This window comes from Nomascus leucogenys, chromosome 19 (assembly GCF_006542625.1).
Source record: "Nomascus leucogenys isolate Asia chromosome 19, Asia_NLE_v1, whole genome shotgun sequence".
In the NCBI taxonomy this organism is placed as follows: Eukaryota; Metazoa; Chordata; class Mammalia; order Primates; family Hylobatidae; genus Nomascus; species Nomascus leucogenys.
In genome coordinates this window covers 69,194,503-69,215,992 of record NC_044399.1, presented here as the reverse complement: position 1 = coordinate 69,215,992, position 21,490 = coordinate 69,194,503, and the positions used below count along the sequence as shown (strand labels likewise).

The window sequence follows — 21,490 nt, the reverse complement described above, 5'->3', positions numbered from 1 at the left end:
GCAGAGCTTTCAGCAGTACAAAAGTCTAAAAGAACAAAAATTAAAACATTCCAGTCTACCCAGGAAGTGGTTGGTGTGGGGGTGGTAAATACCCCAAGCTTTCAGCTGGGACCCTGATGGCTACACCCTAAGAGTTAAGACTATATGAGAAACAGACCAGCCCTCACATAGCGTGAAGCCCAGTTGGAACAGATGTCAACTCCTGCATGGACTACATGTCCTAGTTTCCCTAAGCCTGTCTGCCCAAAGCAAAACTCTAGAATAAGTTTAATGCCAGCCAGAGTCTCAAACTATTTTCACAATTCCTCGTACACAATAACTGGGCATATGAGGCAACAAGTTGTGGCTGAAATCCAAGATAATATCTGGAACCTCTGTGTGTCTATTTTTATTGACTTGTATTATTGCCCTGGGTTACAATATGTTCAAGTAATTAAAGACATGACTGAGAATTCTGACAGAGAACTGTTAACTATTAAAGGAAAAACCCAAATGAAAATTCTAAAACTGAAAAACAAAACAAAAAAAGAAAACCAGTAACTACAATTAAGAATTCATGTGTTAAACAGCAAGCTAGATACAGCTGAAGAAAGAATTAGTTACATGACATTTTAATCAGAAGCAAACAGCCAGAGTGATCCATGGGGGAAAAACAAGGATAAAAATGTAGAGGAATGTGAGAGCCAGATAGGACGAGGTGAAACGATCTGGAGCATGTGAAGTATGTGAGTCCAAGAAGGAGAAAAAAGAGAATGAGGCAGAAGAAGTATCTGAAGAGATAATGGCTAAGAATTTTCCCGGACCAACAAAAGCCATCAAGCTACAGAGTCAAAACCACTACAATCTCCAAGCTGAATGCAATAGTGCCCCTTATCTGTGGTTTCACTTTCCGCAGTTTGTTGTCCACAATCAACTGTGGTTCAAAAATATTTGTTGAAAAACTCCAGAAATAAACAGTTCATACATTTTAAATTGTGCAGTATTCTGAGTAGTGTGATGAAACCTGGCACAATTCTGTTCCTTCGTGCACAGACCGTGAATTATCCCTTCGTCCAGCATCATCATGCTGTTACTCACTCGGTAGCCCTCTCAGATCTCAGATCAATTGTGTTCAAGTCACCTTTATATTACTTAAGAATAGCCCCAAGCACAAGAGTAGTGATGCTGGCAATTCTGATATGCCAAAGAGAAGCCACAAAGTGCTTCCTTTAAGTGATATGGTAAGTTTTCAACTTAATAAGGAGAAAATCATATGCTGAGGCTGCTAGGATCTATGGTAAGAATCAATCTTCTATCTGTGAATTGGTGAACTAGGAAAAAGAAATTCATCAAAGCATCACAAGAAGAGTACAATAAGATATTCTGAAGGAGGGAGAGAAACCACACTTACATAACTTTTATTAAGTATATTGTTTTAATTGCTCTATTTTATTAGTAGTTATTGTTGTTAATCTCCCACCATGCCTAATTGTAAATTAAATTTTATCATAGGTATGGCCAGGCACAGTGGCTCACACCTGTAATCCCAGCACTTTGGGAGGCCGAGGCGGGCAGATCACGAGGTCAGGAGTTCAAGACCAGCCTGACCAACACGGTGAAACCCCATCTCTACTAAAAATACCAAAATTAGCCAGGTGTGGTGGCGCACACCTGTAATCCTAGCTACTCAGGAGGCTGAGGCAGTGGAATCCCTTGAACTGGCAGGTGGATGCTGCAGTGAGCTGAGATCGCACCGTTGCACTCCAGCCTGGGCTACAGAGGGAGACTCTGTTGTCTCAAAAAAAAAAAAAAAAAAAAAAAAAAAAATTATCATAGGTATGTATGTATGTATAGGAAAAAACATCATATATATACGGTTCAGTACCATTTGTGGTTTCAGGCATCCACTGGGGATCTTAGAATGTAGCCCTTGAAGACAAGGAGGACCCACTATATACAAAATAAAACTTTACCTAAGCCCATCATAGTAAAAGTGCTGAAATCCAAAGACAGAGAAAATTTTAGAGACAGCCAGTGGCCAGGGTGGGAAAAGGAAAACCGATGACCTTCAAGGGAACAACAATCAAACTACAAGCTGAATTCTCAACAGAAAAAGACGAAAGGCAGAACCCGATGCAATGGCATTTTCACAATGTTAAAAGAAAACAACCGCCGGCTCTGAATTCCAAATCCAGCAAAAACCAAAAAAACTTCAAAAATAAAGGACGAGTAGATACTTCAGATAAAAGAGGCCCTTTCTAAAAGAACGGAAGCTAAAAGATGTGGAAAAAAAAAAAGTAATGGATAAAACTAAATGAATATCGACAGTATTAAAATGTAATATGTGTCTTGTGGGTTTTAAAATACAGAGAGAATTAAACAACAAGAGCATGTAAATTAGGAAGGAAGAGGAAATAAATCTGTTCAGGTGTTCTCAGGCCCTACCTATCATGATCTACAAAAGAGTAAGAGCTCCACATGTCTAACAGGTCAAGGATCCATGTTAGAATATGTAACCACTAAAAGAATAGCTAAGAGAATAGCAAAAATGGATAGCTAACAAGAGGTGAAAAGACAGAATAATAAAAATTATAACCAATGGAAAAAAATATTAAAAAATAAACAGAGCAGGTAGGATAAAAAGAAAGCAATGAATCAGAGGACAGATTTAAGCTAAAATGTAACAGTCATTACATCACATGTACATAAACTAAATATTCCAGCTAAAAAATATTGTCAGATTTGGGACAAAAATAACCACCATAAGCAGTTTATAAGAGACATATTTGAAATGCACAGGCACAGAAAAGCTGAAAGTAAGAAAGCAATTAACCACACAAACACTAATACAAAAAAAAAAGCTAATGCAAATATCAGACTGTGCAAGAAAACAACAATCCACTTTGCAAGAAAACAACATCACTAAAAATGAACATTCCATGATTTGCCAGAAAGACATCATATTTCTGCATCTGTATATATGTGATAATAGCTTCAGCATGTACACAGCAAAAATGGACAGAACTAAAAAGGAAGGGATTTTCACAGTAACTGAAACAACAGATAATAAAGTATATGTATTTTTCAAGTGCATAATAACCCTTTACCAAATTAATCACATAACGAACCATAAAGCAACTCTAACAAATATAAAAGAATTGAAATTATTCAGGGCATGTTCTTTGACCAAGGGGGGAATCTATTAGAAATAATAAAATAAACCTGAAGATCCCCTAGATTTAGAAAGTAAGCAATTCACTTTTTTTTTTTTTTTTTGAGATGGATTCTCGCTCTGTTGTTCAAGCTGGAGTGCAGTGGCGCGATCTCGGCTTACTGCAGCCTCTGCCTTCCTGGTTCAGGCGATTCTCCATCCTCAGCCTCCCGAGTAGCTGGGACCACAGGCATGCGCCACCACACCTGGCTAATTTTTGTATTTTTAGTAGAGACGGGGTTTCACCATTTTGGCCAGGCTGGTCTCGACACTGGCCTCAAGTCATTCATCCACTTTGGCCTCCCAAAGTGTTAGGATTACAGGCATGAGCCACTGTGCCCAGCCTAAGCAATTCACTTCTAAATTACCCACAGAGTCAAAGAAAACATCCTCATTAATTTCAACTGAATGATAATAAAAATGCAACATATTAAAACCTGTAGAATACAGCTACAGCAGTACTTAGAATGAAATTTATGGCTTTTAAAGCACACATAGAGAGGACCAACAAAGTCAAAAGTCTATTATTTGCAAAGAATAAAAAAATTGATAAGCCTCTGGTGATACTCATTTTAAAAATGGGTAATACAAATAAATTATCAGTATCAGGAATAAAAGAAAACATGACTATAAATCCTACAGAAAATAAGCATATTATGAACAACTTATACCAATAAATTTGAACATTTAGATGAAACAGATAAATTCCTAGACAAACATAATTATCAAAACTGACACAAGGCCAAGAGCAGTGGCTCACGCCTTTAATCCCAACACTTTGGGAGGTCAAGGTGGGTGAATTGCTTGAGTTCAGCGTTTTGAGACAAGACTGGCCAACATGGTGAAATCTCATCTTTATAAAAAATACAGAAATTAGCCGGGCGTGGTCCCAGCTACTCGGGAGGATAAGGCAGGATGATCACATGAGCCCAGGACTTCAAGGCTGCATGAGCTATGACTGCACCACTGCAATCCAGCCTGGGTGACACAGTGAGACCCTGACTCCAAAAAAAAAAAAGAAAAGAAAAACTGATACAAATAAAAATCTGAAAAGTTCTGTATCTATTATAGAAAAACTTCCCCACAAAGAAAACTCTATCATTACTTTAAAAAGAAATAACATCAATCCTATCCAAACTCTTCAGAGAACAAAGATGAAACATTTCTCAATTCATTTGATATAACCAGCATAATCTTTATAGCAAAATATGACAAAGATATTATAAGAAAGGAAAATTTTAAGTTAATCTCACTGATGAATGTAGATGCAAAAATCCTAAACAAAATACTAGCAAACAGAATCTAGGAATCTCTCTCTTTGTGTATATATAAAGAATATTTGGTCCTTGCAAGGTTAATTTAACACTCAAAAATATGCATAATTCTCCACAATAACAAAATAAGAAGAAAAATCATATTATCATCTCATTAAATGGAAAAACATTTGATAAATTAACATTCATTAATTTTTAACAAATCATCCATTCAGGATAAAAAAATCACCCACTCAGGAATACAAGAAAATCTCCCTTAATCTGATAAAGAATCAATATTTAAAAAAACATCAACTACAGCAAATATCATTTTTAATGATGAAATGTTGAAAGCTTTCCCTCTGAGATCAGGAATGATACAAGGATGCCTCTGATTATCACTTCTGTTCAAAAAACATTGTACTGAAAATTCTAGATAGTGCAATAAAGCAAGTAAAAGAAATGTGTGTGAACTGGCTGGGCATGGTGGCTCACGCCTATAATCCCAACACTTTGGGAGGCCAAGGCAGGTGGATTGCTTTTGCCCGGTAGTTCGAGACTAGCCTGGGCAACATGGCGAAACTTTGTCTCTACAAAAATACAAAAATCAGCCAGGCATGGTGGTACGTGCCTGTGGTCCCTGCTACTCGGGAGGCTGAGGTGGGAGGATTGCTTGAGCCCCGGAGGTTGAGGCCATAGTAAGCCACGAGTATCCCACTCCACTCCAGCCTGGGTGACAGAGCAAAACTTTGTCTCCAAAAAAAAAAAAAAGTATAAGATTTATTAAAAAATAAAACTCATTATTTGTGGACAACATATGTGCTCATAGAAAATCCAACAGAATTTTCGGCTAAACTATTATAACCAATAAGTAAACTTAGGTCACTGAAGATAAAGTCAATATACAAAAATTAATTGTAAAAAATACAGTATTTCTACATAATGGTAACAATTATGTACATATTATCTATATACCATATGAATAAGGGAAAAATTTAAACACCATTTAAATAATATTCAAATAAAGTAAAATACCCAAAAATAAATAACAAAAGATGTACATGGCCTCTACAAAGAAAACTGTAAAACAATATTAATAAAAATTAAGAACTAAATGAGTTTACCCAGGAATTAAAGATAAAATATTATAAAGATCTAATTTCTCCCCCAAACTGATCTACAGAATCAATAAGATCCCAATCAAAATTTCAACAAGGCTGTGTGTGTAAATGAAAAACTAACAAGCAGATTCTAAAATTATATTGAAATGCTAAGAACTTAACAGCCAAAACAATCCTAAAAAACAAAAGGAGAGGATTTACCACACTAAATACCAAGACACATTATAAAGCTGTAATAATTAAGAAAATGTGGTATTAGCTGAAAGATAGGCACATGGACCCAGGAAATACAACAGAGTCAAAAACTTATACTTATGAACCCTGATTTATGACTAAGATGCCCCTTCAGAGCAGTGGAGAAAAGGATTATGTTTTAGTAAATGGCACTGGGTTAACTGGCTAGACATATGGAAAAAAAAAAAAAGAATCTTGTCCCAACCTCACACCATACACAATATTCAATTCCAGATAGAATTGAGGCTGACCCTAAGAAAAGAATCATCAAATTCCCTTCCCCTCTGGCTTCAAACTGAGTTCAACCAATGGGAGACATCAGCAGGAGACTAAGGGTGACAAGAGAAGGTCAGGATATTTATTCCCTAGGTTCTCTCCCCACCATGAGCTGCCTTTCATGCCTCTAAGGAAGGCAATTCCTATCAGGTAGCCTTCTTCATACAGATACCTCTCTGAGTTGAGGCAACAGCTCTTTGCTAAGGCTTCTTTAAAGATCAAGATGTTTCAAGGGCTCTCAGCCATCACTGGTGCTGAGATACTGCACTAGTCCTCATTTATTTTTTAAACCCTACCCACATTATTTGTAAATCTACCCTTTATTAAACTCTCAAATAGCTGGTTTAACAGCCTTCTGTTTCCTTCTGGAACTCTAACTAAATCAGATATTATCTAGAAAAGCTGAAGATATGACTTACAGTTATGCATATCCTATCATCCAGGAATTCCACTCCTAGTTACACACCTTACAGAAAGGCATGCTTACTGTGCACCAAATACATGTATATGGCTGTTCATTGAAGCAATGATCATAATATTACCAAGACAGAAGAAAACAATGTACAAAACAGTGGAGTAGGTAGATAAATTCATTGGGTCAAAAATATTATGATGGAATACTATATTCCAACAAAAATGAATAAACTACTCAAACTTTTAAAATTTCACAGCCTTTTTGCACTCTTACAAATTATTAAGACCTTTTGTTTCATATAAAATATAAAGTTTTACAAATATGTATTCATTCTAAAACAATAAATACATTACATGTTAACATTAATAACATTTCTTATGAAATTAACTTTTCATTTTCCAAAACAAAAGTGAGAAGAATGGCACTGTTTTATATTCTTGCAAAACCTTTATTGTCTGGCTTAATCGAAAACAACTCAATTTTCATGTCTGTTTCTGTATTCAGTCTATTGTAATATGTTGTTTTGGATGAAGCATATGAAGAAAAGCACACTTACAGATATTTAGTTGGAAAAGACAGGAACGGTTTAACAGTCTTTTCAGATAATCGTGGATATTTATCTTTGATACTACTAAAACTTAACATGTGATAATTTCTTTTTTTTTTTTTTCTTTTTGAGACAGAATTTCGCTCTTGTTGCCCAGGCTGGAGGGCAATGGCACGATCTCGGCTCACTGCAACCTCTGTCTCCTGGGTTGTCCTGCCTCAGCCTCCCATGTAGCTGGGACTACAGGCGTGCGCCACCATGCCTGGCTAATTTTGTATTTTTAGTAGAGACAGGGTTTCCCCATGTTGGTCAGGCTGGTCTCGAACTCCTGACCTCTGGTGATCCGCCTGCCTCAGCCTCCCAAAGTGCTGGGATTACAGGTGTTAGTCACTGCGACCAGCCAACAAGTGATAATTTCTTAAAAATTAGATGCAATGTAGCATCTCAAACCCTATCAGTGAACTTCTCATATTCCACTGCATCAAAATCTATGGTTTACCTTGCTTATTGAATAAGTCTTTTTACCCATGCATGATTTCATAACACCACACACACATCATTTGGAGAACACTGGCTCATTAAATTATGCAAGTCTTTCAAATGATGACATTTTACTATATGACATCAAAAAACCCACTTAATCATCATCACCATTATTGTATCAGAAAGGTTTTTAAGTATTGACATGCTGTCGAGTTCATGGTGGTAGATACAAGTTTCCTAAAATTCTCATTTTCACAGAAAAACTCAAATTTTATCATTGGCAACAAATACAGTCGGTTGTTTTCTTTGAAGTGACAGGCTCGTTTTGTTCATTTTCAAGAAAATGTCTGCCAAATACCTCTGTGTGAGTAACCATAGTTTATCAGCCACTCTATCAAATGAAAATACTGTTCTACTTAAAAAGTAGCAAGTTTAGCTTGCAACTCAAATAACTACCCACATGCTCGTCCTCAAGGCAACCATCATACATTGATATGCATCAAAAGTCCTTTAGGCATATTTACCATCTCGTCACACTGAATATTAAAAAGATGTGTTCCCAAAGGTTGAGATTTAATAAAATCAATTATTTTTCCTGGTTTACCAAGGACATTCTTGAGCGAAACTGCATTTTTTTTAAACTGCCAATAAGTGGCAGTAAAGAATAAAATGGTGCTAGTACAGTTTAGTACTAGTACACTGCCTTTATTCATGATAAGGTGTCAGGAGTTTTATTCATCATTGCTTTTGCACCATCACTACAAATGTCAACAGTAAAAAGGGCCGATGACATATTCGTATTATTATAAAAATAGTTTTGACCTTGTGTGCTCCCCTGAGAGGGTCTCAGGGAAATCCTAGGGGGTCCAGACCACACTTTGGGAACTACTGGGTTACATCAACGTAAAACAATAAGAATAAATCTTAAAAATGTAATCCTAAGCCAACAACAACAAAAGACACAAAAGGCTACACACTATGAGATTCATTTATATAAAAATTCAAAAACAGGCAAAACTAGGCCGGGCACGGTGGCTCATGCCTGTAATCCCAGCACTTTGGGAGGCCAAGGCGGGTGGATCACTTGAGGTCAGGAGTTCAAGACCAGCCTGGCCAACATGGTGAAACTCCGTCTCTACTAAAAATACAAAAAATTATCTGGGTGTGGTAGCTTGAGCCTGTAATCCTAGCTAATAGGGAGGCTGAGGCAGGAGAATTACTTGAACCGGGAGGCAGAGGTTGCGGTGAGCCGAGATCGCACCACTACACTCCAGCCTGGGCGACAGAGCAAGACTCTGTCTCAAAAAAAAAAACAAAATCAAAAACAGGCAAAACTAAACTGTCATTTAGGGACGCATAATTCGTTGATAAAACACAATGGGAGAGGCCGGGCGCGGTGGCTCACGCTTGTATTCCCAGCACTTTGGGAGGCCGAGGCGGGCGGATCACGAGGTCAGGAGATCGAGACCACAGTGAAACCCCGTCTCTACTAAAAATACAAAAAATTAGCCGGGCGAGGTGGCGGGCGCCTGTAGTCCCAGCTACTCGGAGAAGCTGAGGCAGGAGAATGGCGTGAACCCAGGAGGCGGAGCTTGCAGTGAGCCGAGATTGTGCCACTGCACTCCAGCCTGGGTGACAGAGCAAGACTCCGTCTCAAAAAAAAAAAAAAAAAAAAAAAAAAAACACAACAGGAGATTTTTCACACACTTTTCTCAGTAACTGACAAATCAAGCAGACAAAAAGGAGCAAGGCTATGGAAAATACAAACAATACATTAAAAAGCTTAATCTAATGGCCATATATAGAACCCTATATCCAACAATAACAGAATACACATTCTTTGCAAACACATACAGACCACTCATAAAAGCTGACAATATACTACACAAAAAAGTCTCCTATATGAACAATATTCTGTGATTGAGATGTAATTATTTTAAAAATCAATAATAAAAAGATAATTAAAAATCAACATTTTGAAATTTTACAAATACACTTTTAAATGGTTCACTAAAGGAATCATCGTAGAAATTAGAAAATATTTAGAACTGAAGAATAAATACTACATATAGAAACCTGTGATGTGAGCTAAAACAGTATTAGAGAAGACATTTAGGAAAGAAGATGAAAATTAATGACCTGAGAAATTCGGGGTCAGACAGAATAAATCCAAAGAAAAGGTAAGAAAAGAAAATAACTAAACCTGTTAGCAGGCTAATTTATTTAAAGAAATTTATGTTATATCTTATCTATAGAAATATGTTCAAAAAAGGTCCTACCCAAATTATTCTAGTATCTATATTATTACACCTCAACTGATCATCTCAACTGGCTGGTTAATTCCAAAGCCCAATACATATTTATCACAATGCTAGCATGGCTCTCCCCAACCCCATCTTCTTAATGAGACAGACTTCTTTGGAGTCAAGTTCTCCAACTAGAACCTTAGGTAAGAACCCTTTCTCCACCCAACTAATTGAAGATATGATCCTCCCAAACCCCCACCTCTGTGTGACCTTGAGACTTTGAGAAAAACTCAAATTCTCCTGCAGAAGGAGGCTGTGCTTTGAAAAGAAACTCAGAAGTTCACTCAGGTTGTCCATGAGTTAAGTTGGAAAAAAATCCAACAAACTCAGTAAGAGATAACTGTAAAATCTCTGAATTATGTGGAATGGCTGCAAAACAAAAACAAAAAAAACAACAAAAAAACTGTCCTTTCTTTCATTCCTTTTCTACTTAGCTCCCTTTGCAGCTACCTCCAGCTGCCAGTGTGGGAAATCAAGGTGAAGGCTGGCAGAAAGGCAGCCTGGCTTCTCTTCACACTGCACAGCTTTCGATGGTGACATGACATTTCCATGCCTGCACAATTTATTGCAATGGGCTTCATCTGAAACTGATCCACCTCTCAAATCTTACACGTCGACATTACAATCTGACCACAACCTCCTAATTTTGCAGTTTTCTCACTCCTTCACCCCATGATCCCTGTTCATCAATATTCTGAAAACCTCCAGGCCTTGATCCATCAGCCCCTCCCACCCAGACTCCCATTCCTACCAAGCCAGGACTCCAAAGACGGCCACTGAATCCCCTCTCAATGTGGGAGCCATGGAAATCCAAAGCTCCCCACACTTACAGACCTGGGGCAATCCCATGGTCTGGCAAAATCACATAGCCAGACAAAATTGTGGTCGCCCTATGCGTGGTTATTCAGTCTCAGCTGGACTCTCAACACCACTCTCCAGTCACTTCCTTATCCCTGGCTTAGTCTGAAATTGGAAAAGGGTTGTTCCTAAGCCCTCATTCTCCTCAAGCCACTGTTCCAACCCTGTGGCCTCTTACTCTCCTATCTCATAGGAAAATAAGGGAGATCTATCAGGCTTGGCTGAAACTACTCTGGCAAAGGTCATGAATGAATCATTCTTTTCTCAGCTTTTCTCATGGCTAGCTGCCTCCCACCAGTCAGACTCCAGCTCGAATGCTACCTTCACAAACAGCCCTTAACTGACCCGCTGTGGAAAGCCATTCTCCTACTTACTCTCTCCATAGCCCTATTTCATTTCCTTATTGGACATTTCACAAAGGCAGAGAGACCTGCCCTGTCTTCTTCACTGTACTATCCCCAGCACCTAGAGCACAGGGGGTGCTTAATAAATATTCCTTAAACTAATTCTGTGGGAAAACTAGCTCTGATTTACTGAAGTTTTGAATTATTCACGACCTTCAGTAGCACACTCCTTGCGTAAAATTCAACAACCCTTTTCCAGTTTCAAACCACGACCATCAACTTTTCTCCCTACTACCCTTCATCATCAGTTTAAGTCCCATACATGCCACCTTCTTCAAATCATTGCCACCCCTGTCTACCATTCCCTCAAACCTATTTTGTCATTTTAGATTTTTTTTTTAGTATCTGGCTTACATTTTTCCTCTCTACATTATCCCTTATGATTTTCAATAACTTCTTCTATATGGTCAGTGACATAGTCGGTGACTCCAACATTCATGTCAGCTGCTAACCACAAGACGACCCCAGCCAGCCTCAATCTTACCCTAATTGTTTCCTCTTAAAAACCTCAGCATTCATCTTTCCTACTTCCCTACATCCAGTGAAGCTGTTCATGCTGTCCACAGAAATTTCTAAGCTTACAGCCCTTCCACTTTACTCTCTTGGGTATGCACTTGATTTCTATCATTTTGCTGTCTGCATCCTATTAATGCAACTCTCTTTACCTTATTAAACCTTCTGGTCTTCCTGTTACATGCTCTCTCCCACATTATTATGCTCCAGAACACCACTACAAAAGTCTCCAAATGCCATTTTATTATATGTAATTGCAGCCTGTATTATTTAAACTTAATGTGTTAAGATTCAAAGAAAAGCAAGACATGGGTAAGCAAGCAACAAATCTTTCTATCTTAAATAGAAATAGAAATGTTAAACAGAGAGTTTGGGTATTCCACATTCTCATTTGATTATGACAAGATGTATAATTTACATTAATTCCTAGCTACCACTTCACATGGTTATTTGGAAGAAATACTTACATAGATTAGTCCTGAATAGTAGCGATCCTTCAGATTATGTAAAACGGAAGCTTCATTCAAGCATGTCAATTCTGCCATATCCTCCACCTTGGAAAACTTAGGTGGGTTCATCTTCTGAATATCATCTTTGTTGACCATTGCTTTCTTTCCATTCTCTGCCAACTCCACCATAACTTCATCTCCCCGTTCTTCTTTGATACTAGCTGCCTCAAAACCATGGCGTTCTGATGGAATCCACACTAGCTTTTTAGCTGTCCAATCAGCTTGAGTGGCAGGGTTGTAGATGACAGCCCTGTCCACGAAGAGATACCTCTCTGGATCCTCGAGTCCAGTTCTCTGCGCCATTGTAAATGGAAGGATCCAAGAGCAATCGCCTCTAAGAGAAGAGGAGGAGGGCAAAATTAGATGTTTAAGAAACGTAAAAGAATGTACACGTTTTTCTTTTCTAAGAAACTTAAAATCTTAGATTAAGCATTAACTCTGTGTTAAGGAGCTGGGGTATACCTCTTCACATTCATACTGAGTTTCCAAGGTAAATTTCAGGGGTGACCACAAATTATGGCTCTGGTTGTCTGATGGGTTTGCCCTCAGTTACTGAGGGCAAAAGAAAAAAAAAAAAAAAAAGAAAAGGCAAAGTTACAGGTTGACCCTTTTTTTTCTTTATCTCCTCTTTCACCCTCACCACAATTAAACAGGGAGTTAAGAAGGGAAAAAAAAAGAAAACAAAGATGGGTAATAAAAGGTTCATGAAATGGTACCGGAATTAATATGACCCCAAGGAAACAGCTACAAAAACACAGGATTGTCAGAAGAGTAAAGAATCTAAAGAATCTAAAATATGCCTCCCATTCTACCCTCAGATAACAGACTTAAAGTTCTTCTTATGAATAACCCAAATCAGTCTCCCTCTAGCTTTTCTATGGCCCCATGAGGTCTTAATGTGATCAACTGGGACCACAAAAGACAAGCATAACTTGGCTTCACATAGCAGCCTTTTGAATATGTCATGGTAGCTGTTCAGGCCTCCATTCCCACCCTGCAGCTCCTCCACCCCTCATTCACCAAGACACCTTCCCCTGCCGGATGTCTCGCCTAAACAGACTCCAACATGCTTGTCTTCCCTCTGAAGTGTATGGCCCAGAAGCAAACATCATAGCCCAGATATGGTCTGACCAGTGCAGAAGAAAAAGGAACCATCAACAATCTTGGCCACATTGAGGAAAGTACTGGTTTTGTGACATTTACAATTAATGTATCTCAAGAACTAATTGGTTTATTTAGCACCCATTTACCACTGGCTCACAAAGGGCTAGGAGAGGAAGCTCCATCACTTTGTGGCTAAGCTATGTCCCCTCCTCTACTTGTGCATTGGCTTTCCGGACCAAATGACAGGATTTTACATCCATCATCTTTCTGATGTGACTCATCATGATTGCCTGACAGGATCTTTTTGGGATTTGTTACCAACTTAAACATTTTTGCTGCTACTCCAAATTCCAGGTTATTATAAATTTAATAGGCATGGCTTCCATGACTTCATTCAAACCAACAGAAGAAGCCAACTGAGTACCTACTCTTGCTCTATCAAATCCCCACTTCTCCCCTCCGTTCACTCCACTCCCCTAGCCAAAAATGCTAGGGGTTCTTTGTAGGCAAGAGGAAATCATAAAGTAGTCTAAAGTTGTTAAGAGGTTCTTGAGTCCATCAGCTAATCTCAACTTCAACAAAATCCCTGAAATGGTATAAAAATATTATGCACTTAGCGTGTGTGTATATGTGCTATAACGTTCTCTAGATTCTAAAGGGCTCTGCCTGTATCCTAAAAGATTAATCACTGATAGTGGTTACACATTCTAGCCCTTTAACCCCTAATAATAATTTACTAGAACCAGCTGGGCACGGTAGCTCATGCCTACAATCCTAGCACTTTGGGAGGCCAAGATGGGTGGATCACCTGAGGTCAGAAGTTCGAGACCAGCCTGGCCAACATGATGAAACCCCATCTCCACCAAAAATACCAAAAAATTAGCCAGGCGTGGTGGTGGGTGCCTGTAATCCCAGCCACTCAGGAGGCTGAGGCAGGAGAATTGCTTGAACCTGGGAGGCGGAGGTTGCAGTGACCCAAGATTGTGCCACTGCACTCCAGGCTGGGTGACAGAGCAAGACTCCATCTCAAAAAAAAAAAAAACAAACAAAAATAAATTTAAAAAAATAATTTACTAGAACCAAATAGCTAAGATTCTTCAGAAATTACTTGTTGCAATGTAATGTATTACAAACACTCATCTTCTATAGTAGCGGCTGTCAAATTCTGGCATGCATTTGCAGCACCTAGAGGTTTTATTAAAATACAGATTGCTGGGCTCTATCCCAGAGTCCCTGATTCAGTAGGTATAGGGTAGAGCCTGAGAACTTTTTTTTTTTTTTTTTGAGACGGAGTTTCACCCTGTTGCCCAGGCTGGAGTGCAGTGGGTGCAATCTCAGCTCACTGCAACCTCCACCTCCAGGGTTCAAGTGATTCTTCTGCCTCAGCCTCCCAAGTAGCTGGGATTACAGGCGCCTGCACCATGACCAGCTAATTTTTGTATTTTTAGTAGAGACGGGGTTTCACCATGTTGGCCAGGCTGGTCTTGAACTCCTGACCTCAGGTGATCCACCCGCCTCAGCCTCCCAAAGTGCTGGGATTACAAGCGTGAGCCACCGCGCCCAGCCTGAGCCTCAGAATTTGCATTTCTAACAAGTTCCCAGATGCTGCTGCCACTGCTGGTCCCAGGACACATTTGACAACCATTGCTCCAAAGTTCTGTGGTTGCCATGGTGCGCCACTGCTACCAGCAGGTATGTTAGAGTAGAAAAAGAGGTTGAAAACCAAATTCTAGACTAATTCATAACAATTTAAATAACATGTTGATGTCTTAAAGGTTATAGATTTGGATAAAACAAAAATCGCAAAATAAGATGAAACAAAAAAAAAATCACAAAATGTGATTAATGTTGTTAAAACTTCTATACAAATAAAATTGCTAACACATTTTATACCTAAACTTGCATTAGTCTTCTAAGACATCCTCTTTGGAGAGGGCAATACAGAAAACATTCATAGGTATGCGTACATTCTGCATAATAGTTTTAAAAACCCATTACCTCTAGGGACTGGTCTAATAACACTATTAACAAGTCGTCTCTTTCCAACTGAAACGTTGCACACTGGTAAACAGAAAGGAGGCCAGGTGGGGTGGCTCAAGCCTGTAATCCCAGCGCTTTGGGAGGGCGAGGCAAGTAGATTGCTCGAGTCCAGGTGTTCAAGACCAGCCTGGGCAACATGGCGAAACCCTGTCTCTACAAAAAATACAAAAAATTAGCTGGGCTTGGTGGCACAGGCCTGTAGTCCCAGTTCTTCAGGAGGGTGAGGCAGGAAGATCACTTGAGCCCAGGAGGCAGAGGTTGTAGTGAGCCGAAATCACACCACTGCACTCCAGCCTGGGCAACAGAATGAGACTCTGTCTCAAAATAATAATAATGATAATAATAATAATAATAAGTAAAATAAAAAACTTAAAAAAGAAGAAAGGAGTCATGGCTTCAAGGTGGGAAACATCATAGGCAAATTTGAGAACAAATAATAGGATACACATTCCACCTTTCAGAAGGGTAGAATCTATTAAAAGAAAATATTCAACTATAACAAAATATAACAAGTTTCTCTTACTATTCTTATCCGGTGTAAACTGCATATCCTACAGAGCACTTAGGAAACCGTCTTGCTGTCTGTAGACATGCACACACTTCTTAAATTTTATACTGGACATGTAATTAGATGCTTAAATTTAGCAGGTGACTATAAATTAGAATAATTTAACAAATAACTTCTAGAACAGGTCTAGAAGCAGTAGATTATATATCTTAAAATTATTTTATCAAATTGGGACATCTTACATTTATCAGTACTTTTTCTAGATGGGGAAATGCTTGTAATTTAGTATTTTAAAAAAACCCAATAGAACACAAAAGTGTAATTACACAGCATGTTCCCAATTTTGTGGGGAAAACTACATACACGTGTGTATTTTTTTTTTAAATGGAACAAATATTCATTGGGTCTTTACTGGGCAGTAGGATCACCAATGACTTTCACTTTTTCAGTCTCTTCTACAACTAAACACTATGAGGATAGTCGTCTGTTCCACGCTGTATCTTGAGCATTTTGTCTAGTCCCTGGTATATAACAGGGGATCTGTACCTATTGATCAATATTTATGTGAATGGTCCCAACCCTCATAGTGAAATTCAACTTCTCTACAACCCAAAAGCTATTATTCCTTCAACTCCTGACCCAAATGCCATCCTTTCAGAAGTTCTTTTCAGGTCAATGTGGCAATTTAATCCTTTTCCTTCTCCTAACATTTTGTACTGTTCTCCTGACTTTCTTCTTACCCTACCCTGCTTTGCAGCTGTTAAGTGTTCATATTATTGTTTAACTGATAGAGTTCATGAGACCATTGGAGATATTTTGTTCAGTTTAATTCTTCACTTGTGATTGTCAAATACATTTATTTCACTCCATCATACATTTGGTACCCAATGTGGATAATACTGGTGTTTAACAGTGCACCACTCACCAGTGCTTTGCTTTGCAGAAAGGACAACGCTATGATTTTTAAAACAGCAGATACCATTGTCATATATCACTAATTATGGCCAGGCACTATTCTAAGCAGTTTACATATATCAACTCTTAATCCTCACAACAGCCCTAAGAGGTAGGCACTATTAATATCTCCATTTTACAGATGAGGAATCTGAGGTATAGAGAAAGCCAATAACCAGCCCAAGGTCACACAGCTAACAAGTAGCAGAGCTGGGATTAAACTCAGAGTTCAGCTCCAGAGTACACGCTACAATGATGGAAGGTAACATGGAGGAAATTTTGAAGGGTGTGTAGTGTACAATGCTATATACTACCTTTCTACTAAATAAAAACCCAATCAATTATGGCTTAAAAAGTACAGGCTTAACCAATGAATCATCTGGCAAAGGTTTTATATATTTTATAGAAAAAGACACCCATAACTTAGGGGAAATAAGGACAAACAGGAATCTTTTTGTTAGCGGACCTAAAGATGGTCTGAGGGTTATTAGTGTCATTTTAAATTGCTGCCTAATTATAATTAAATCATTTATCTGTGTATGAATTAGCCCCCTACAGAGCTGAAGTTCCCATCCCTTTCAGTGGTTTGACACACACACCCCTGGGGCTCCACCCCCAGGTCATTTTTCACTTCCAATGAAATGTCACCCAGCAAACTTTTCAAACCTCTCCCAGCACCTACTATTAGTGTGGACAGAGGCAAACAATTCAATTTTATGAACGGCCTGCATATAGAAAGGCAAACAAGAAGGATGGATAAATTATCCATGACAGAGCATCCATCTATAACAGATGAGCTAAAACAGAACTGTCCCAATTTGTGTATTGCTACCATTGAGGTCACTTACATGACAGGGCTGGACGAGTCTGCTAATTTATCAAAATCCTGCTCAACGCAATGATCACAAACACAAACCAAACGCAAAAGGCCTTGCTACTTATGGCCTGCCCCACCTCCCAATTAATATCTCTATACTGTGTTTAATATTTCCAAAACTAGGATCCAACACCAGGAACTTTAATTCCTCACATGTGATAACAAAGTATATAAACCGCTGAAGGATAGTCTTCCACCCTACAACGTGCCCTTCAAGATTTCCTCCAGCTCACCTTCCATCCCAGCTGCCTTCGTTATAATGATTTCCCTATGGAGCCCAAATGAAAAGCCAGGCTCTCAGAGGTCACATCCTTCTGCTGCCAAAGCTCGTGCTATATCGCACAATTACACCATATGCTTTCTCCAGATAAGGACGGGGAAGAACTGAATTTAAGATGCAGAAGTAAGGAGATGCATAAAATGGCCACTTTTCCAGAACCCGAGACAGACAGGGCATACTTAAACATCAAAAGCAAGGGACTCAAAGAATAATTAATAAAGGCAGTTTGATGAAGGAGATAAAACAATAGATTATAAAGTTTTCCAGAGTGAGATACTATCAAGAATAATTAAACCTGACTCAAAGAATCCTCAGTTTCAACGTTAAAAAACAAAATCTCAGCAAAGCCAAAGTATTATGTTTGGTATTACATTATTCAGCGAAAACAGCAGTCTTTGTTTCATCTGCAGTCTGCATCTACCCCGCCTGCTTTCCCCTACCCCACCCCAGCCCACCCCACCCCCTTCCATCCACCGCAGTGATCTTGAAGGGAGCTGCAGAGGCCCTAAAGAAACAGAGATAACGGCTGTAGGCAGAGGCCACGTTATCCAAACCTCACCAGCCCGGGTCTGACCCGCCGAGTCGCCAACCTCCTTCCTAAGGCCCTAGTTCCAAACAGGCCTGGCTGGGGGCCTCCCGCTTCCCAGGGCCGCATCCGCCCACCACAGGCCCACAAAGCCCCCGCAAATGCCAGGACTCCGCGGCTTCAACTTCCCTCCGACCCAATTCCAGTCCGATTTTATGGGAGCAGGGTGTGACCCCCAACTGCAGAAGGCAATGAAGAGACTGCGGCGAGCCATTCCCAGCTCGCTTACACAATAAAGGGATCCCGAGGCGAGTGCTGACCCTCCCCCCGGCCGTCCTGCTGCAGCGCGCTCCGCCACATTTCCCGCCTCGCCCCCCCAAACCGCCTGGGCCTCGCCGGGCGTCCACCCCCGGCCTAGGCGCTCCACGGAGGGCGAGGCAGGACGCCCCCCTCCCGCGCTCCTTCCCCAGCGCCGGCGGAGACCGACCCTCCCCACGCCCGCGGCCGGCTCCCGAGCCCCTCACCCGCCGCGCGCTTCCCCGGCCGCGCAGAGCCAATGCCCTCCTGTCCCTCCACCCACGGGTCGGGCGCGCGCCGCCCGCCTTCCAAGCCCTTGGTGAACCCCTCTGGCGCTGCGGGGGACCCGGTCCGGCCGGGTCTAACCCACCCAGCAACCCACGCAGGGGCCCTTCCTGTCCAGCGCCCCCCCACCCCACCGCCGGGACTGCGCTTTCCAGCCCCGCTAGAATCTCCTCCCTTCCTGGGAGGCAGACACTGGCTCGCGGGGCACGCCGAGACCTCCGCCGGGGCACTAGCCCCTCGACCTCGCGCCCCCAGGGATCCCACCCACCGAGAACCTGGTCCTCACGTCCCCACCCCCAGATCTCCATCCCTCCAGCCCCCCAGGGGTCGCCCTCCTGCACACCCAGGCCCTGACCCCCGCAGGGGTTTCACAAGGACCTCATTCCCCGCTCCTCCGGGAGTCTCTCCATCTCCACCCACTGGGGTCCCAGTGCCCCCAGCCCAGGACCCTGCTCAAACTAACCTAAGGTCCCCGCAGCACAAACCCTACAGCTCAGAAGCCCCTCTGTCTTCCCCAGCTCCCGCTTCGGTTCCCCGTTCCTGCCCTCCAGAGCCGCCCGGGACCCCTCAGCCCAGGAGCCATTCCTCCCTCCACAAACTGTCCCCCAGCCCTGGGCCGCGCACTCGGACCCGGGTAGCTGCACCTCTCACCTTCAGCCGAAGATGGTGGCGCGAGCGCACGTCCCCAGCCGCGACCACAGATCCAGCGCCTCAGTCCCAAACCCACCGCTGCCTCCGCCGGGCTCCTTTAGCACTGCTGCTCGGGGCTGCCCCACCCACTCCCACCCTCATTGGGCTAGCTCCACGCCCATCACCGCCGCCCCCAGACCCACTGGTTGGTTTGCGCGCCCATCTCCAAGGGAAGACGTTAGCAACCCGAACGAAGCTACCTTCCCGAGTCCGGCTCCCTCCACCCACCTGGAATGACGCTCATTGGCTCCCGCTCCCAGCCCAGGCCACCGAGGCCCCAATCTCATAGGCTGACTCTTACGCCCGTCATAGGCTCCGGGAGGTGCGGCCGGGACAGTGGCGCGCGATTGGTTGGCTAGTGCGTAGATGGACAGCTGAGGCTGGCTGGGAGCCCGGCGATCCCGCGAGGCGGCGGGTGCGGACCCCGCGGCGGCCGGCGAGCTGCGCTGACTCTGGCTGTGCGGGCCGCGGGGCAGGTGGGCTGCGGCAGGAGGCTGGCGCTCTGACTGCAGACTCCTCGTCCTGGCGTCGTGCAGCCGCCGCCGCCGCAGCACATTCGAGTGCCTCGTCGCCCCTTCTGCTTGCGGCAGCCGGCATCTACCGCAGAGGGACGGGGTTCTACAGCGGAGTCGCGGGCCCTCAGCGCTGCCTGCAGGGGCGGGGCGGAGCGCGGTCCAGAGGCCTGACGTCACCCCCGGGGCTGCACGGGGTGGGGGCCGCGGCGCTGCGACTCACCTGCAGTGGGGGAAGGAACGCGGGGGAGGGTGCTGCTCCGCCCATGCGCACAGGGTTTGCCCCGGCCCCGGCTGCGCTCCACGCTGCGGCCACTGTCCCGACCCCAGCCCCAGGCGGACTCTGCCGGGCGCAGGACACGGTCCTCCAAGGTCGCAGTTTTGGTGTTAGGGGGGCGAGAGGCTCTCCTGCCCAGCCTCCAGGCAAGGCTGAGATTCCAGAAGAATGAGAAAGAACCGACCTTGGAGAGAAAACTTGGAAGAAACTTTATTCACCTCATTCATTCACTCGTTCAATCGCTCCTTCATTCATTCATCAGAGCTCCCTACATGAGAGGGGCTATGAGAGGTTCTTAGGACTATAAGGCTGGATTCCTGTAGCGCTGTCATATCCCCTAGGGCCTATGAAAACGTTGGAGACTGAAAAATAGTGGCCCCAAAATAAGGAAACTGGAAAAATCAAAGTAAATAAAATTTAATGAAATGTCTGCAGAATCTAGGCAACTGCAACAAAACTCTTGCATAATTATACATAAATAAAGTCCAAATCACATGAACAAAATGAGTTATTTATACAAAACCTGAAAGTCAAGATCATAAAAATTTACAGCAAGATGCAGTTATTAATCAGTTATTAATGTAGGCTATGGGAGCATTTTAATACATGTGGTGTGTTTGCCTAAGCCTAGGAAACGTCTCGTCTGGCAAAAAGTGAATTAAGCAAAAAACAAAACAAGGCAGGAAGTGCTAAGGAAGGGTTAGTGGAATTCAGAAGAGGCTCGAGGGCAGCTGAGTGCAGAGTCCTTCCTGGGGAAGTCCGAACCAGGCTATGTTTTGTCCTTTGTCCTGCTGCATCTGGTCCCCCACCCCCACCTGCCTGCTGGGGTACTACCCCGTGTCCAGGTGTCTTGTGACTTGGCTCTGTGAAGAGGTCTGTCCTTCTAATGCAGTCTGCACATGGAGTACAAATTAACTTTCCAAAATATATGAATGATATTCCTCTAATGAATTTTAAAATGTGTTTAGAGAAGACCAAAGACTCCCTCTCTGAGGCCTGAGTCTCCACTGTCAGTCACCGAAGTCATTTCT

General features: G+C 42.1%; 1 protein-coding gene across 6 annotated transcripts in view; it reads right to left on the bottom strand.

Annotated features, from left to right (window-relative positions):
- Window positions 1-19,859, bottom strand: part of MYH10 (myosin heavy chain 10) — a 156,193-nt gene extending 136,334 nt beyond the window's left edge. For all 6 annotated transcript variants that reach the window (XM_030800300.1, XM_030800303.1, XM_030800301.1 and 3 more), the window contains exons 1-2: window positions 19,632-19,859; window positions 12,068-12,443 (exon numbers count right to left, since the gene is read on the bottom strand). In XM_030800300.1, coding sequence (XP_030656160.1) covers window positions 12,068-12,412 — 345 coding nt within the window. In that variant the 5' untranslated portion in view covers window positions 12,413-12,443; window positions 19,632-19,859. The remainder of the gene's footprint in view (window positions 1-12,067; window positions 12,444-19,631) is intronic.
- Between the last annotated feature and the right edge of the window lie 1,631 nt (window positions 19,860-21,490).